Below are 15623 nucleotides of genomic sequence, written 5' to 3' on the forward strand. Positions count from 1 at the left end.
AATCAGTTTGATAGTTAAAGTCTTTTCTCAATGTTTGAATGGTTAAAGATTCTTGCCGTCTCTTTGTTTACCTTAAGTGATTGTTTACCATCAGTCCTCCTCACCAAAATAGACTGCCTTTAAAAATATTCCTCCTGAATCCGCACTCCACACACTCAATCATAAGTCTAAGTACCCCAGGGATGTTGCTGCTTGACAAATGGCCCTTCACTCCTGGGCTCTCAGCAGCTGCCAGCTAAAGTTCAGTGATGATGGAGTGCAAGTGCCACGAATGAGCAACCTGGTACCAAAAGGACCACAGTTTACCAAACCACCCACTGACAATATCAAAGCAGCAAAGTTGCCTTCTTTAGCTTTCGAATTATATTAATAGTATATATGTGGACCCATATTTAACAGAATTACACTTGAAAATGCTCCAATTTAGAAAAAGAAAAATGTCTTCACTGAGTGTTAACAGTAAGTGATTTACTCCTGTAATAACTTTGAAACACAATGCATGTTCAGAGAAGGAACAGCCAATGAAATACAAGGATTTAACCTCCCTGTATCCCACCATTCATTCTTTTTTAAAAATTCTAATACAATTGAAAGTTCATTTTATTTGGATGAAATCTTTAAGATCTCCAGTCGCAATTTACCCGTCAACAACAAATTCATATATTTCTAATATATAAATTTGTAAATAGGGATGGAAGGATGGAAAATTGGCTGAAATACAAACAAAAAGAAAAACTGGAGAGTATAGCACCATATTGACAAGATACATGGAAATAATCAATACCAGCTTTATTCTTGATGTTTGAAACCCTGATAAATGCCAATAAATGCAATAAAATAAAAACATGAAGTTTATTTAGATTGAATGAAAAATGATTGGAAAATATCTTGTTAAAACCAAAATAAAGGACATATGAAACAAAAGTTATGTCCTGAATGATAGGTCCAAATTTACACTTGTAGCAGTTTGATGCAGGTGCACTGCACATATACTATAAACATACTGTAGGCTATACTGTATATACAGACAACATATGTAACCACTCAGACTGCTATTGTATTTAGTTTTAAAGGATGTATCAGCAGAGCAGCTCTGCGTGGACTGGCTCAGAGGCGCTGTCCATGGTGCTGCAGTTATGCGCCTCAGAGAGCTTCAGTGTGGAGGAGGGGTTCAGTACTGTACAGCTGACTGTATGTGAAAATTACCTGTGTAACAATATATCACGTCTCAATGTGCTTGGCTCGAGTCGAGGGACTTTTATGTCATGTATTTGATAATAAATCTTTTGGACAAACCCACAATGTAAAACGCTGCCAGAAATAAAACACATTTACATTTTGTTGCCAATTTTGACATGTTAAGAAACATATAACTGAGGTCATTTCACATGTATTTTTCAAATCTGCAATTTCACTACATGCTCCACATCTGCTGATATATTAAACTATATGTGGATAAATGCCATCTATGTTCGTTTGCATGCTTTTAAGCGCTTTTTTGAATGTAACATTAACTCTAAATCTATGAAACGTACAGGTTAGCAGATCGGCTGTTGTAGCCTGAAGCAGCTTCACAATGGCCTATTTTTTATTTCATTTTTTGTGCCATGTATGGTTGTTGGTTGTTTAACCAACAGTTAAACTGGAGCTGGAGCTGTGGCTTAATAAATAATGAAAGTGGACGGAGGGGAGCTGCAGCTGATTTGCTGATGTCAGGGAGCCAGTGCAGCATTTCATGGTGCAGGGTGGAAACGCGCGGTGCCATCTGCCTCGATCGGTGCTCTCAGCGAACATCACACATGCGAGCCCGGCAAGGAAGATGCTGCCAACTCTCAAGATTTGGGCATTGCTTTCTGTGTCGCTGTGCTGCCTGTCTCAACCGGGTCATTTGAAGAAGGGTTTTCGATGTCCTTCAACATGCAGCTGTTCCAAGGAGTCTATCATTTGCGTAGGGTCCTCTTATGTCCCAAGGATATCCCCCAACGAAATCAATTCTTTGTGAGTAGCCTCCCCCTGTGATCTTTTCACTAAACAAGATATCCTTAAACAGTGTATGTATAAAATGCTGCAATATTGGCTTATAGTTTGATTTCTGCTGTCCCTTGCTGTATTTCACAATGTACACCATCTTAATAAGAGCTAAGGCAGAAAGGCAATGCAGTCCTGCCTTCTCCTGTTAATCACTTCACTGCATTTTATTTCCTGTGGTGGCTTCATGTTTATCATTTCTGCTTCTTCTTTTCAGGAGTATCGTCAATGGAACTTTCACTGAGGTCAAAGAGGCTATGTTTAGTCACATGCCATCTCTCCAGCTACTGTAAGGATACCCCAACTGCCTGTAAAACCTCTCTATGACAAGATTTCACGGGCCACCCTTTACTTGTAGCTACTGCTAGCTCCTTTCAAAACGAAAATATGGAGGCAGATTGAGTTTGAAACTTATTTCAAATTGGTGACTTTGGAAGATTAAATGCACCTTTTAATGTGGGTGTTTTAGATGACGAATGCATCAGATTGTGTACAGCCATCTAAAGCTGTAATACACACAACAAAACACTCATTACAAATAAAGAATTAACTAGTGTTGGCATATAATATCACAAATTAATTAAGGCTTGTTTGCTATTGAAGCACTGTGACTAACGATCTGTTGTAATACAGATACAGTAATGCACCTTTTAAGTCTGTTTAGTGCGTGTTAAAGCTATTAGCAGGGACAGCCTTTAAGGATTGGATTATATGATGATTATACTTATGATAAAGCATTGCACACCTGCAAATGAATAATGAAAATCAAGTTTTGAGCTTTCAGTGAAGTCCCATACTGTACTGTACTTAACAGAGGCCATCACTCTGGGATGTCAGCACAAACAAAGGCGTGGCAGATATAGAGCACTTAACGAAAGTGATGACACACTTGATGAATTACGTCTTGTTTTCTGTGTGCTGTTTCTGTTACAATTTAGTGTTTGTTTGTTTTTTTTGTTTGTTTGTTTGTTTGTTTGTTTGTTTGATTTTTTTGGTAGCTTCATACCATTCCTTATGATGAAATGGACCATTTTCATGAGATAAGAGATATATGGGCGTTCTGTCTTAGTAACAATATAATTAACTGTGGTTTACATCCTCTGTGACTTCTTTGTTCTTGTGCGTTTGTGCGATAAGATGTGTTTTTCTTAACAGTGTGCTGAAATGGTGATAGAGGTCAAAAGAATCATTATGTTGTATAGTTACTTTGTGTCCAGTCTTGATTTCATCAGTGTCAGCATTAATAACTGGGCTGAGAGCATTTGGAGTTGACTGTGTGTTGTCTGCTGATTTGATTGTGTTGTTGTTAAGCAAGCTAAATCACAATCTGAGAAATTTCATCTGATCTTCATTATTCATTACAGGCTTTTGAATTCTAACTCGCTAACAACTATAAGGGATGATGCATTCACAGGCCTTTCACATCTGGAGTACCTGTAAGTTCTGTTATTGTTTTGTTTTTTTATTTAATGCAAAGACATTCATTGAATTAGTATAATAATTACATATATTGGATACACACACGTGTTTGCTATGAACTAATTATCTGTAGCTGGGTAAAATTGCACACTTTAATCTGACATAACACAGCAGTATACTAGCAATGTTGTTATGGGCATGAGGTTATGTGGTTGAATGTTAGTCTTTCAGAGTGAATGAGACAGGAAAGTATAGACTGTACGCCCTCTAGTGGTTTTAGTTTTTTCTCCCCAGTACAAAATCTTCAGTCATTTGTCAACATCAAATTTATAGAAAATGTATTACAAATCTGTATCAGTACAATTACAGATGTATTTATTAGTTTGTTACAATCCCCAAGCCTGATTGAAGTGAAATTGTTGTTTAAAGTTATTAGTCTAAAACTGCACAAAGCTCACCAGAATCAGTATAATTTTCATAAAAGTCCAAATGTTTCTTCCTGAGACGTGAATGCCACAGGAAAGAAGGATGTGACTTGATCACTTTCTCTCTTCATTGACAGAAACAGGTGCTTATTGTGTTCAGTATGTGTGTGACTACTTTTTTCATGTGTCTTGAGAGGCAACAAAAGATTAATTACAAGCAACATTATTGAAGACTTATACTATAACTTATAACTTATAATATCCCAAGTGCATTATCAGTTATACACAATGAGTTCTTTGGTGCTGTAGATGTGACATACTCTAAACTGATCACAAAATTCACAGTATTTTCTTTTTATCTTCCACAGGTTCATTGAGAGTAATAAGATAGAGACTGCATCCAAATATGCCTTCAGAGGACTCAGGGACTTGACTCACTTGTATGTTTCAAACGATTGTAAATATAATACTTAATCTGCTTAAAGTGAATTTTAATATTGAGTAACTGTGACACATGCTAAATAGTTTGGTTTTATTAAGATTACAGCTAACAATGTTGAACATTATATACAGAAGAATGATACAATTTTATGTTAGTTATTCAGATATTTAAATATTACTGTGACTTATTTATGTAAATTTTGTCTTCGCCCATTTACTTGACAAGGAATAATGATTATCTTACATAGGTAGTTTTTGTTGTATTGATCTTTTGCTGCTGTTTCTAGGTCTTTGGCAAACAACAACATTAAAGCCTTGCCCAGGGACCTCTTCATTGACCTGGATTCACTGATAGAGCTGTAAGTTTGTTGCTCAGTTCAGTGAGATCCATAGAGTAACATCCTCTATTGTCTCGAGAATTGGTCCTGTGTCCAGTGTAAAGTTTATTTCTCCTCCTTTTTATTGTTCTTCACTTCTACCTTGTGTACTTTGTTTCTCAGCAATGACATACAGTTCTCCCCTTCTGCAGGGACCTGCGAGGCAATGCCTTTGAGTGTGACTGCCGTGCAAAGTGGCTGATGATGTGGCTGAAGAACACCAATGCCACAGTGTCGGATGTCATGTGTGTTGGACCAGAGGACCTGAAGGACAAGCGGCTCAATGATATGACCAGCCTGCACAATGAGTGCATCTCAACGGGTGAGAAACACTTTGGCCAGCTGGCATTGTCTCTAGTGTCCAGTCTCTATCTGGCATCAGTATCTGCCAGCTAACCCCTCACTTACATGGTACGCAGTATATAGCCTACAGAAAGGGCAGAAGTGTTGTTTTATCTGTTTATCCTTTTAATGTGGCCAATTTTGGCTTTTAAGAGCTTGTTAATTTGTGGGAAAATTTTATTCTGGATGCCCCTTTTCACAGATTTTGTCCTCCACCAGTCCGTGGCATCCGAGTCTCTGTCTGTTGACACATTCAGTTATAAGGATGATGTCTATGTGGCTATTGCTGCTCCCAGCATAGAGAGCTGTATGGTTTTCCAGTGGGACCACATAGAAATGAACTTCAGGACTTATGATAATATCACAGGTATGTCAATGCCTTAACAAACTGTCTCAGAATACTCTAGTTGAGTTTTACGCTCATGTTGTCAGTCTAATTTATTTCATTTTCACTGCCTTTTAGGTCAGTCCATTGTGGGGTGCAAGTCAGTTGTCATACAGAACCAAGTGTTTGTCATCGTGGCTCAGCTCTTCGGTGGTTCCCACATCTACAGGTTTGATGAGGACCAAAGCAGGTTCAGCAAGTTCCAGGACATTGAGGTGTCCAAGATTTCCAAGCCCAACGACATAGAGGCTTTCCAGATTGGCTCTGACAGTTTTTTTGTGATCGCTGACAGCTCGAAAGCAGGCCTGTCCACCCTCTACAAATGGAACGATAAGGGCTTTTATTCATACCAGTCGTTGCATGAGTGGTACCGCGACACAGATGCAGAGTTCTTAGACTTGGATGGGAAGGCCCATCTTATCTTGGCAAGTCGCTCACAGGTGCCCGTGATCTACCAGTGGAGCCGGAACAACCAGAAGTTTGTCCTGCAGGGTGAGATCCCCAACATGGAGGATGTAGTAGCTGTGAAGCACTTCCGCATCAAGGGGGAGCTCTACCTTGCTATGACTCGCTATATTGGAGACTCCAAAGTTCTGCATTGGGGTGCCAAACAGTTTGCAGAGATCCAGGCCTTACCGTCAAGAGGCTCCATGATTCTGCAGCCATTCTATTTCAAAGAACGTTACTACCTGGCCTTGGGAAGTGACTACACCTTCTCACAGATCTACCTGTGGGACGATGAGAACAAACTCTTTGACCGCTTCAAGGAGGTGTACATCCAGGCACCACGCTCCTTCACTGTGGTTTCCACTGACCGCAGGGACTTCATCTTTGCCTCTAGCTTCAAGGGAAACACACAGATCTTTGAGCATATCATCATCGACTTGAGCTTGTGAGGGTCTGTGCCTTATTGCCCCTCCAGCAATCGAACGTCTTCCACTAAAAAGATACATTTGTGAAGGGAAAGGGACGCACCAGAACAGAGTTTTTGAACTGGTAAATATCAATTCCTACATAGTTTTTTTTTCACAAATAAGAGCTGGGCCAAGTAGTGTTGAGATCCTTTGAGTTTCTTAGGGTGTCTTAACTATTTCTCAATGGCCTATTACCTGTCCTCATGGCCTCTCAGACTTTCAGAAATACTCGCATTTCAGAGAGAATGAGGAGGAGCATGTTGGAAATTGTACAAAGTAGCTGGTTATCCTACTGAAAACCCAGCAGACATTCCTGAGGGTGGAAAAAATTTAAACCTAATATGTTCAATTTGGATGTATAGATTTTTGTTTAATATCCCCTGTTAATAGTTTTATACACAAATCAATGAACCAGGACCTGAGAGAAAGATCATATTACAAGTTTTGTTTTGTTCTCATTTGGGGCAACTGAGGTTGTAACAGGGTTGGTTGCCACTTACCTCATGTCCTCATGTCCTCTGATAATATACAGGATGTTGCCTTCTGGGTTCTGATGGACCCACAGTGCCTCCCTCTGGCCGTGATAAGGTATCACACCCCCTTGCTTTTTTCATACAGGGAATGTCTTGAAAGCACAAACCTTTAATTATAAGAGCTGAGATCACAGTCCTTAGAGTGTAGTTGTATAGTGGAAAATGGTACTGTAGGTGCTATAGATTATATTGCATACAGTAAAAAAATAGAAGTGGTTGTTTTAGGAGGTGAACTCTTCAGGACTGGATATAGCTAACACCTTTTTAGACAGATGTATATGAATAGAAAATTCCCAGTTAGATACCCTATTAGTTCAGAGGTACTTTAAGTGGCAAAGTAGATAGAAGCTCTTTTTATCCATTTAGTGGAAAGGGACCTGTGTTTAGGTGATGTCAGGGAAATTAAACCTACTTACATGTTTGAAAAAATAACTTGTTATTCAACTACTGACAGAAATTAACTTTTGTTTTAGGCTATCACGAAAAGAGGCTTCTCACAGCTAAAGTCAGTGGCCTCAAAATATAAACATTTGATAGAGGACATAATTTGTCCAAAAATGAAGGAAACAAAATTTATGTAAATATATCCACTCAAGCTGAGAGACTTTTTCAATCTTTTTGTTCTTTGAAAATACTGAATGTTGACTCACAAGCTATAAAATGTACATAAAACAAAGAAGGCAATGCCACCTCCTGTTTGTCACACATACATCCAAATGGATATTTGCACTTACTTTAAAAAACAAAATTAAATGTTACTGCAGCTTGCAAGTGCATGACATTCAAAAAAGGGTGTTTGCCAAATTCTTTTTAAATGAACCTAACAAGCTCAGAAGTCTAGAAGTGCTTCTACTTATTAAATGAATGGTTTCGCAAATTAAAAAAACAAAACATAATGGAATATGCAAGCTTTATAACATGCAGATTTTTTTCTATGATTTTGTTTTAAGCATATTGAATGTTATTCTCAAAATATACTGTAAGTTTAATTAGTTGTGTATCAAAATAAATGTGTAAAAATATGATCGTGAGATGTGTGTTATCATTCATTGATCATTAGGATTTTGGAAACAATGTCAAATTTAATTTTCTCTACACGTTATTTTGGTGAAAGTATAATGTCAATTTACTTTTACTTCCTAAACAAAGGTCATTTCTGATCTTTAAGCTGCACTAATTTTTATATTAACAATTTTTCAAATGAATTTATGTAATGTGAAATGGGTCTCTCATTATGAAAGTAACAACTGGCTCTGCAGTCCACCTCAGTTCTATTTTGTTATTTAGCACGTTAGCTCATAGTTTCAGTTTTACAGCCTGCGACTTCACTGTTCTGTTTTCCACCACTGCATCCACTTTTATAACTTCAGCTGCAGCAGGAGTTTTCAGCAAGACATCTCTGATAACCCATCATACGCTACCTGCCCAGCAACAATTATTATTAGTAATAATAATTGAATATTTTTTATAATTCTTTTTAATTCTTTTTATATGCATGCTATTTCCATTTATGTGCATTTTAGTCAATCGAGCAAATAGCAGGTTATGATACAATTGGTTACTGTGTCTATAGGGTTTGTATATACACTGTTGCCCATAAAGTTGGAATAATTTTGTTTTCAGACACAGTCCTCTGTTTATTCCTATTTAAATGCATCAGTAATCACTTTTGTCCTGGTGCAATGATTACATTATGTGTCCCAATTACCCAGGTGAAATGAAATAAATCACATTGTCACAATCATTTCATGGAAAGAGGTAAAAAATATTTTATTCCAGCTTTATGAGCAACAGTGTATATATATAGACTTTGTATGTGAACCTTTATAATTGCACTATCCCTACATCATTTTTTTCTTTTTAGTTTTAGTATAGCCTATATTTTGATAGATGATGTTCCTCATGTTATAAGTAAAATATTAACATTGCGTGTAAATACGGATTTATTTTTTGTTTTGTTTGTTTGTTTTTCTCCCCTAAAATGCAGTTAGCAAAACCTTTTTTCAGCTTCTCAGGCTACATACACTCTCAGCAACCTTTGCTGATACGGTAGGGAAGGTTGTAAGTCACCTGAGATGCAAAAGTGAGGACAGAAAAGCTTGCTGTGTTTGTTAAACTCATGGCTGTGAGCACATGTAAAAAAAAAAGAAAAAAAGAAAACACACTAAGATGAGCATATTAACATTTTTATCGAGTCAGGTCTTCCTGCATTCAGACTATAGTGACGGGACACTCAGAGAACAGTGTGTGGGGTGACTTCAGGAAGAAAAGCAGGGCAGGCCCTCGCAGTCACTTCCTTCCTGTATGCAGAATATAGCCGCTTGCTGTAAACAGAGAGAGCAAGAAGAGGGAAGAGAGAGGCCGCGAGATAGACAAATTCAGAAAAAGCACAGAATCTTTTAAAATATATAATTCATACAACAGGGGACACTCCACTCCGACAAGGTAAGTTAAGTTCCCTACATTCCTCTAAAATTTACCTTAAAATTGAATTATGAAATAATCAGTATTTATGGTTATTTGTGGTCATCATAATGACCAGAACAAACAGAAGATTTCATAGTTGCACCTACTTGTATCTTAGACTGTTCTGCCTTCAGATAGTATTTCTGCCAAAATTTCCCACAGCACCCGCTTCCACAGTTGGGTTTAAGGCATGGATTAGATTATGGTTAGGTGTAGCACGAATAAGTGGTTGGGTTTAGGGATTTGGTCTGGTTAGGGTTAAGTGCAGCGGAAACACACTTCAACACAACACCTGCCTGAATGAGGAAGTCGAAAGTCTCAACAGTGAGGGCAATGTGTGGCACATGTGAGCCATGTAGATGTTTTCTGATGTAAGTGTTGTAAATTTTATATTATGCACCTAAGTACTATGGTGGTAAATAGAAATCATGTTTAAGCTTTTCAAACCAAAAGCAAAGCAAATCCTAAACCTGAAGAATTACACTTGAAAATGAAATACTGTCGATTTCAGTCCTCTCTGTTTTTTTTAAATGCTATATGAAGCCACTGTAAACATAATGAACCTTTAAACTCAAATTCTAATGATAGGTTTTGGCTGTTTGTCTAAAGTTTAAAATTGTATCAGTTGTAACAATCAGTTGTAGCAATAATATAATTTTGTCATCCCACAGATTATCTGAAGCAAAGAAATGAATTTTTTCACACAGTTACAAATGACAATCCCACCAAGAGAGACACATCCTATAATACAATGTATAATCGACAAAAACCTCAAGAACCTCAAAAAATTACTGAAAGACGGTGACATTCATAAAGTCTTCCCATGCATTAAGTGCAATGATTATATCACCCCACTGATTGCTGCTGTTGTAAATCACAAGGAAGATATTTGCTCTTACCTTCTACAACAGGAAGTGGACCCAAATGCTGCTTCCCAAAATGGCTGGACACCTTTGCATTTTGTCTCAATGTCTAGAGCACCACCTATATTTGTCAGGAAACTACTTGAAGCAAAAGCTCATCCAAATGTATGCACTCTACAGCAATACACACCACTGCACATTGCTGCCATCAATGACAGGGAGGATGTTGTGAAAGAGCTCCTGTCTGCTGGTGCATTGGTAACAGTGTTACCTTCTCATCCTGAACATATTAGTCACAATAAGAAAATAGTAAAGATAATTCACAACTTGGCATCCAAGGGACATGAACTATGCTCCAAAATCATATATTTTGTGGAAATGGACATTGCTGTGCGAGAGAAACCACATGAAGAAGTGTTCAGAACTTTTGACAGTCACATGTTGCAGGAGGATCCTCAGACCCATCTGACCATGATTGAAATACTTTTCACTGTAACTGGAAAAGGTGAAGAAAAATACCGCAAGGAAAGTATGAAATGGCTGAAGGACACTGAAAATGTGAACTCCTACATTGATGGGGCAGTGAGTCGCTTTCCAAACATTCTCCAGCAAAATGTGTGTCAGGCAATTGATACTTTACATGCAGTTTTCTGCACAATGAAGGAGATTCCAAATGAGCAAGCACTAGCTATAATTACCCAACTACTGGAACTACTTTGCTCAAAAAAGAGACCTGATATTTGGCAAGCTGTTCAGCAAACACTGTATGTGATAACACAGAAAACAAAAGGCACAAATGAATGGGATCGCAGTTTTATTGAGGAGTTATGCAACACAATTGCTCCCTTTGTGAAGGATCAATACTCCTCTGACATTAGAGTCTACACATATGGCATATTTGCAAACTTGCTCTCAGTTGAACATGCTCTTAACATCTTTACAACAGTGGGGATAACTTCAGTGCCTGACGACATACTGACATCTGCAGATATGAAAATGAATGATAAGCTGAAAGAAGCGCTCAGACGATTGAAAAATCATTTCAGCCATACAGATGGGGAATGTGAGGATGGTACAGCCTCACCTGAAGCCAGGAAAAAGAAGAAGAAGAAGAAGAAGAAAAAGAGGAAGAAGTCAGAAAAGACTGAAGACCCAAATGATGAAGTTTGCAGTGCTTCAATTGATCCAGCAGCAGTTCCTGTTGAGGAATCAACTTCAAATGCAAAGCCGTTGCACTTAAATCCGACTAAATCACAAGTGACACAAAAATGGTCACCAATCAGCAAGAGGTGGAGGGAGAAACTAGAGAAGCTTGTGAGCACTGATGAAAGGAAACTCACCAGAATTAAGAGCATCATTTATGTAAATGATGCAGAATTGCGCATAGCAAAGGGAAGTGATGGTACTGAAGTCTTCTTGGGGCTGAGAGATGATGGCACTGAAGTTGCAATCAAGAGAATGTCTAAAAGCAACTATCAAGTTCTGAAGAATGAGGAAGGACTTCTACGACTTCCAGAGCTCGATCATCCTTTTATTGTACGATACATTGACTTTGCGGAGGATGAGAACTTTGGATATCTTTGTCTTCAACTCTGTGAATACACCTTGGAAGAATATATCAAAAAAACTGATGACAGTGAGCTGAGAAAGAAACTTGTCAGGGAGGTTCTCGAAAGTTTAAGTGCACTTCATTGTCAAAATCCTCCAATTCTTCACCGGGATCTCAAACCACAAAATGTTTTGATTGGTAAGACAAGTTAGAAATACACTGGAATGATGGAAATCAGTATCTGTAATTCAAAAAATGCAATAATATTTGAATTTTTAATAATCATGCATGTTTTTTTTCTCAATGTTATTTTATCCTGCAGATGTTAAAGGAAAGGCCAGATTAGCTGACTTTGGCATAAGCAGACGTTTACTCAAAGGCCAAACAACTTTGCGCACAGCCAGCGCAGGAACAAAATGCTGGATGGCCAAGGAGACTTTAGCAGGAGAAGCCAACATACCATACAAGTCCAACACTGATATACAGGTCAGTTTTTCAGCTACACAAACTTAATTGATGACTTGGTGAGAAATACTTCCCTAAATGCTAATATGTTGTGTAAATTCTTAAGGTGGCGGGGATGCTGATTTATTATATCCTCTCGAGAGGACACCATCCGTTCGGTGATAAACCGTATGAGTATGAGTACAACATTCATGAAGGAAAGTACACTTTGGACCATGTTCAAGACATTGTGGCAAAGGATCTCATTGAGTGGATGATCCATGAAGAACCCAAGAACAGACCTAAAGTGGAACAATGCTTGAGTCATCCTTTCTTCTGGGCCTGTGAAAGGTGAGGAAGAAATTCTGATGGATTGATTCCAGTTAAGATTCTTGTCAAATTATTTTTTTTAATTTACTGTGGGATGGCCCAGATGTTCTACACTTACTAGACTGAATGGCACAAGACGTGATACAATAATGGTTCTCATACAATGTATCTTAACAATTGCTGATCTTAGCCCCAATAACAGTTTGATGTTTTCAGTTTAGGGTGAAATGTAAGAATGTTTCCATCCCTATTCTGAGTAGTAACACTCAAACGCAGGTTGAAACCTGCTATTCTAGCCTCATCCTGGCTACATCCCACTGTCTCAACGATCAACAATTCTGTTTTTTACATGTCTTTATGGTCTCTATGTAGTGAAGTGTAAAAATTAATGGAATGTCTGCACCAAACTTGATGGCAAACCATTCAATAGACATTTCACTCAAACCCACAAGTGTCACCTTCATCGTGACACTAGAAGAAAAGCCAGAAGATTACCAAAATCATTACGATTCATCCTCCGTGAACCATGAATGTTTTCTGTACCAGTCCATCCAGGATATGTTGAGATTCAGCAGGATAAGTGAAAATTTGGACTTACTAGTTTCAATGAAAGTTAGAAATCTCAAATTGCTGCTGGCATTATAGAGGTCAAATCAAGGGAATTACCATCTATCTTCTGAGGTTGGATTTTCAATTATTAGCGATGTTATAACTGTCATTGGGATTTTGAATGAAGTTTTTGTACTCTTGAAACATAACCTGGAGGTTCTGGTTTCACTTCAGCTCTCTTCAGAGTGGAACAGAGCTGCTGATGCTAGCCTAAACTATCTTAAACTATAGTATCAGCCAGGACCAACTCCTACAGAGTAGATGTGCCAGTCTTGAACTGGGTTTTTTTTCTAACATAACCTGTGACTCCACATAATATTATAGTTAAAGCAGCTAATGAAATGCTTGTTGAATTTATAACACTTTTATAAGTCAGTAAAATCCATTCCTCGGACCCTTGCTCTTGTGTTTCATTCATGCACACCTCTTTGTGGAGAAATCCAAAGCATGCAAAGTCTGACGTGTGTGGTTAAGGCTGCTCAGCAACAATTGGACAACTGCTGTTTGGAAGAGGGGTGTAGCAAAAGATCAGTTTCATCATTTTTAAGTATCATATGATAATTTTTTAGGATTTGGTATTTTTCCATATTGCTTAACTTTAACTTTTTTTCAGGAGAGTAGTTTACCTGCTAAGGATTGGTAACAGGACGGAGGTGGCAAACTATCGAAATGCTGACAAGGAACTGATTTGTTCACTGGAAGAATGTGCTGGGGAGAAATATTTCAAACAGTGGAAAAATAAGGTGAGTACAATATAAGTGCTGCATCGTCTGTGTTCCTCAATACAACTTCAGGTTTGATTATTTTATGGTTTTCCAGTTTCCACCAGAGTTGGTCCAGAAGATGGACGGCAGGAGGAAACCCTATCATGAAAACACATTGGGATTACTTCGCTTCATACGAAACCTCCATGAGCATTAGTGAGTGAAACCAAAAAGTGATACAGGACTAAAGCTAAAGTTATACACTTGGCTTAGCTTGGGAGTAAATATTTCAGTGCCTCTCACAATCTTAACCAGTAGATTGAGTTTGCTCAATATTAAACATTAGTTTTTTCGAATTACTTTAGCTAATAGAGCCAATTATAAAATTGCCCTTTTCTTTGCAGTGCCACGGATGCAGCCCAAGTTGATGTGATGACAATATTTCCTGATCTCTTTGGATGTGTTTTCACGTTTGCTAAAAATCACGGGTGGAATTCAAAGACTCCCCTGAAGGAAATGTTTCGTAGAGAAGATATCACCACCAGCTTTGTCAAGCTGTCCATAAGCCATGAAGAGCACCATGGTGTCCCAGTTCAAGAGTCTGATCCCAGTGGAAATTGGATTCAAAAATGATTAAGGACTTCAAAACATTAGAGTCTTATAAGCTGTCACAGAAAAAAACTATATAATAGGCAAAACATCAGCAATACTGGGACTCAAGACTGCACTAGAAATCATTATTGCAAGACTAAGAACTAAGATCAACAAGTTTTTGTACATGTATTGTAAATAGTCACCATACTCCAAAGCTTACAGTAAGTCAGTAGTCTATAAAGGAATCACATACTGAAGTACATACATTTATTGTCACTTGTGTATTTTCATTTTTTAACATTTTATACTTTAGTTCAACAACAATCTGTATAAGTTTGTACTTTTATTTTGCCACATTATCTGATGGCTGCTGATTCTACTTATTTTTCAGTTTAAAGCCCACAGGACTGAAATGTCACTGTCGGGGCAATAGCTCATTCTGCAAATACAGGAGCAAAGTAGTGAGGGAACTAGTGGAACTAAGTGTAGGTTCGCAGCATGGGAGAGGTCCTCAAAAAGGTTGTGATTAAAAGTAGATGCATAGTTTGCCAGACTATTAATTTTATCTAAAGCAATATTTGTGCCTCTCCGGGCCCCTCTCCTCCACTGAGAGGTGCACATGGTTTAGTGCACTCTTGTTGGGGGGTGGACAGAAGTATTTAGTCTCTAAATGTGGTTTTGCTGTAATGCTCAGGAGTTAAGGTGAAGCGGTCATGCCATTTCACAAAAGTAAAACCAGGCTACAAAGCACTAACACAAAATAGAGAAGAAAAACTGTAATCCTTTGATCATTCTTAGACAAGATGAAACTTAATGTGTTTATACGGCACACTTGTTACCGTGGCAAACAATTATGTGCCCTCTCATTTCAGACACTGACCACTTCCAGCCGTACATCAAAATAAGAATTTACAATAATATGTAGGCCTATTTCTCTTCTTTAGCTTTTAAATTCAATGAATAATATCATGTGAATAAGATTGATGAAATAAAGTTTTTTTTTGTTTCAACATGGTTGTGAATCACTTGTTTTAAAAGAGGCATTTCTTGGTTGCCAATTACATAGCCTACTGGTGCATTAGTATTAGCTAGGGGCAGAGTCAGGCAGCAATTTGATGTTTCTCTATTTTTTTAAAAATCTTTTTTTATTTTGTCATAAATTTGCTTCCATGTTTATATTCCATGAAACCCACCCACACC

General features: G+C 37.9%; 2 protein-coding genes across 3 annotated transcripts; both read left to right on the forward strand.

Moving 5' to 3' along the window:
• The first annotated feature begins 1752 nt into the window (after window positions 1-1752).
• lgi2 (leucine rich repeat LGI family member 2) lies at window positions 1753-7860 on the forward strand. Its single transcript, XM_022758758.1, has 8 exons — window positions 1753-1998; window positions 2246-2317; window positions 3393-3464; window positions 4241-4312; window positions 4601-4672; window positions 4843-5012; window positions 5235-5399; window positions 5496-7860. Exons 1-8 carry the CDS (start codon window positions 1820-1822, stop codon window positions 6311-6313), a joined length of 1620 nt encoding a protein of 539 aa, XP_022614479.1. The 5' UTR covers window positions 1753-1819; the 3' UTR covers window positions 6314-7860.
• Window positions 7861-9184: 1324 nt separating this feature from the next.
• Window positions 9185-15433, forward strand: LOC111231613 (serine/threonine-protein kinase/endoribonuclease IRE1-like). Of its 2 annotated transcripts, none has more exons than XM_022758794.1 (6): window positions 9185-9309; window positions 12065-12228; window positions 12314-12537; window positions 13739-13868; window positions 13945-14045; window positions 14234-15433. In XM_022758794.1, exons 2-6 carry the CDS (start codon window positions 12166-12168, stop codon window positions 14460-14462), a joined length of 747 nt encoding a protein of 248 aa, XP_022614515.1. In that variant the 5' UTR covers window positions 9185-9309; window positions 12065-12165; the 3' UTR covers window positions 14463-15433. The 2 variants fall into 2 exon arrangements, with proteins under 2 accessions (XP_022614515.1, XP_022614514.1); XM_022758793.1 differs by lacking the exon at window positions 9185-9309 and adding an exon at window positions 10742-11940.
• Window positions 15434-15623: the final 190 nt, after the last annotated feature.

Source organism: Seriola dumerili, unplaced genomic scaffold (genome assembly GCF_002260705.1).
Source record: "Seriola dumerili isolate Sdu_G_001 unplaced genomic scaffold, Sdu_1.0 BDQW01000309.1, whole genome shotgun sequence".
Classification (NCBI taxonomy): Eukaryota; Metazoa; Chordata; class Actinopteri; order Carangiformes; family Carangidae; genus Seriola; species Seriola dumerili.

What these genes read in the sequence shown, in the direction of transcription:
- lgi2 (XM_022758758.1), top strand. Translation starts at nt 1,820, where the DNA reads ATGCTGCCAACTCTCAAGATTTGGGCATTGCTTTCTGTGTCGCTGTGC. An exon ending in CCCAACGAAATCAATTCTTT is followed by an intron (nt 1,999 to 2,245) that starts GTGAGTAGCCTC and finishes TCTTCTTTTCAG; the next exon opens with GAGTATCGTCAATGGAACTT. An exon ending in CAATGAGTGCATCTCAACGG is followed by an intron (nt 5,013 to 5,234) that starts GTGAGAAACACT and finishes CCCTTTTCACAG; the next exon opens with ATTTTGTCCTCCACCAGTCC.
- LOC111231613 (XM_022758793.1), top strand. Translation starts at nt 10,851, where the DNA reads ATGAAGGAGATTCCAAATGAGCAAGCACTAGCTATAATTACCCAACTA. An exon ending in TTCTTCTGGGCCTGTGAAAG is followed by an intron (nt 12,538 to 13,738) that starts GTGAGGAAGAAA and finishes ACTTTTTTTCAG; the next exon opens with GAGAGTAGTTTACCTGCTAA. An exon ending in TCAAACAGTGGAAAAATAAG is followed by an intron (nt 13,869 to 13,944) that starts GTGAGTACAATA and finishes ATGGTTTTCCAG; the next exon opens with TTTCCACCAGAGTTGGTCCA.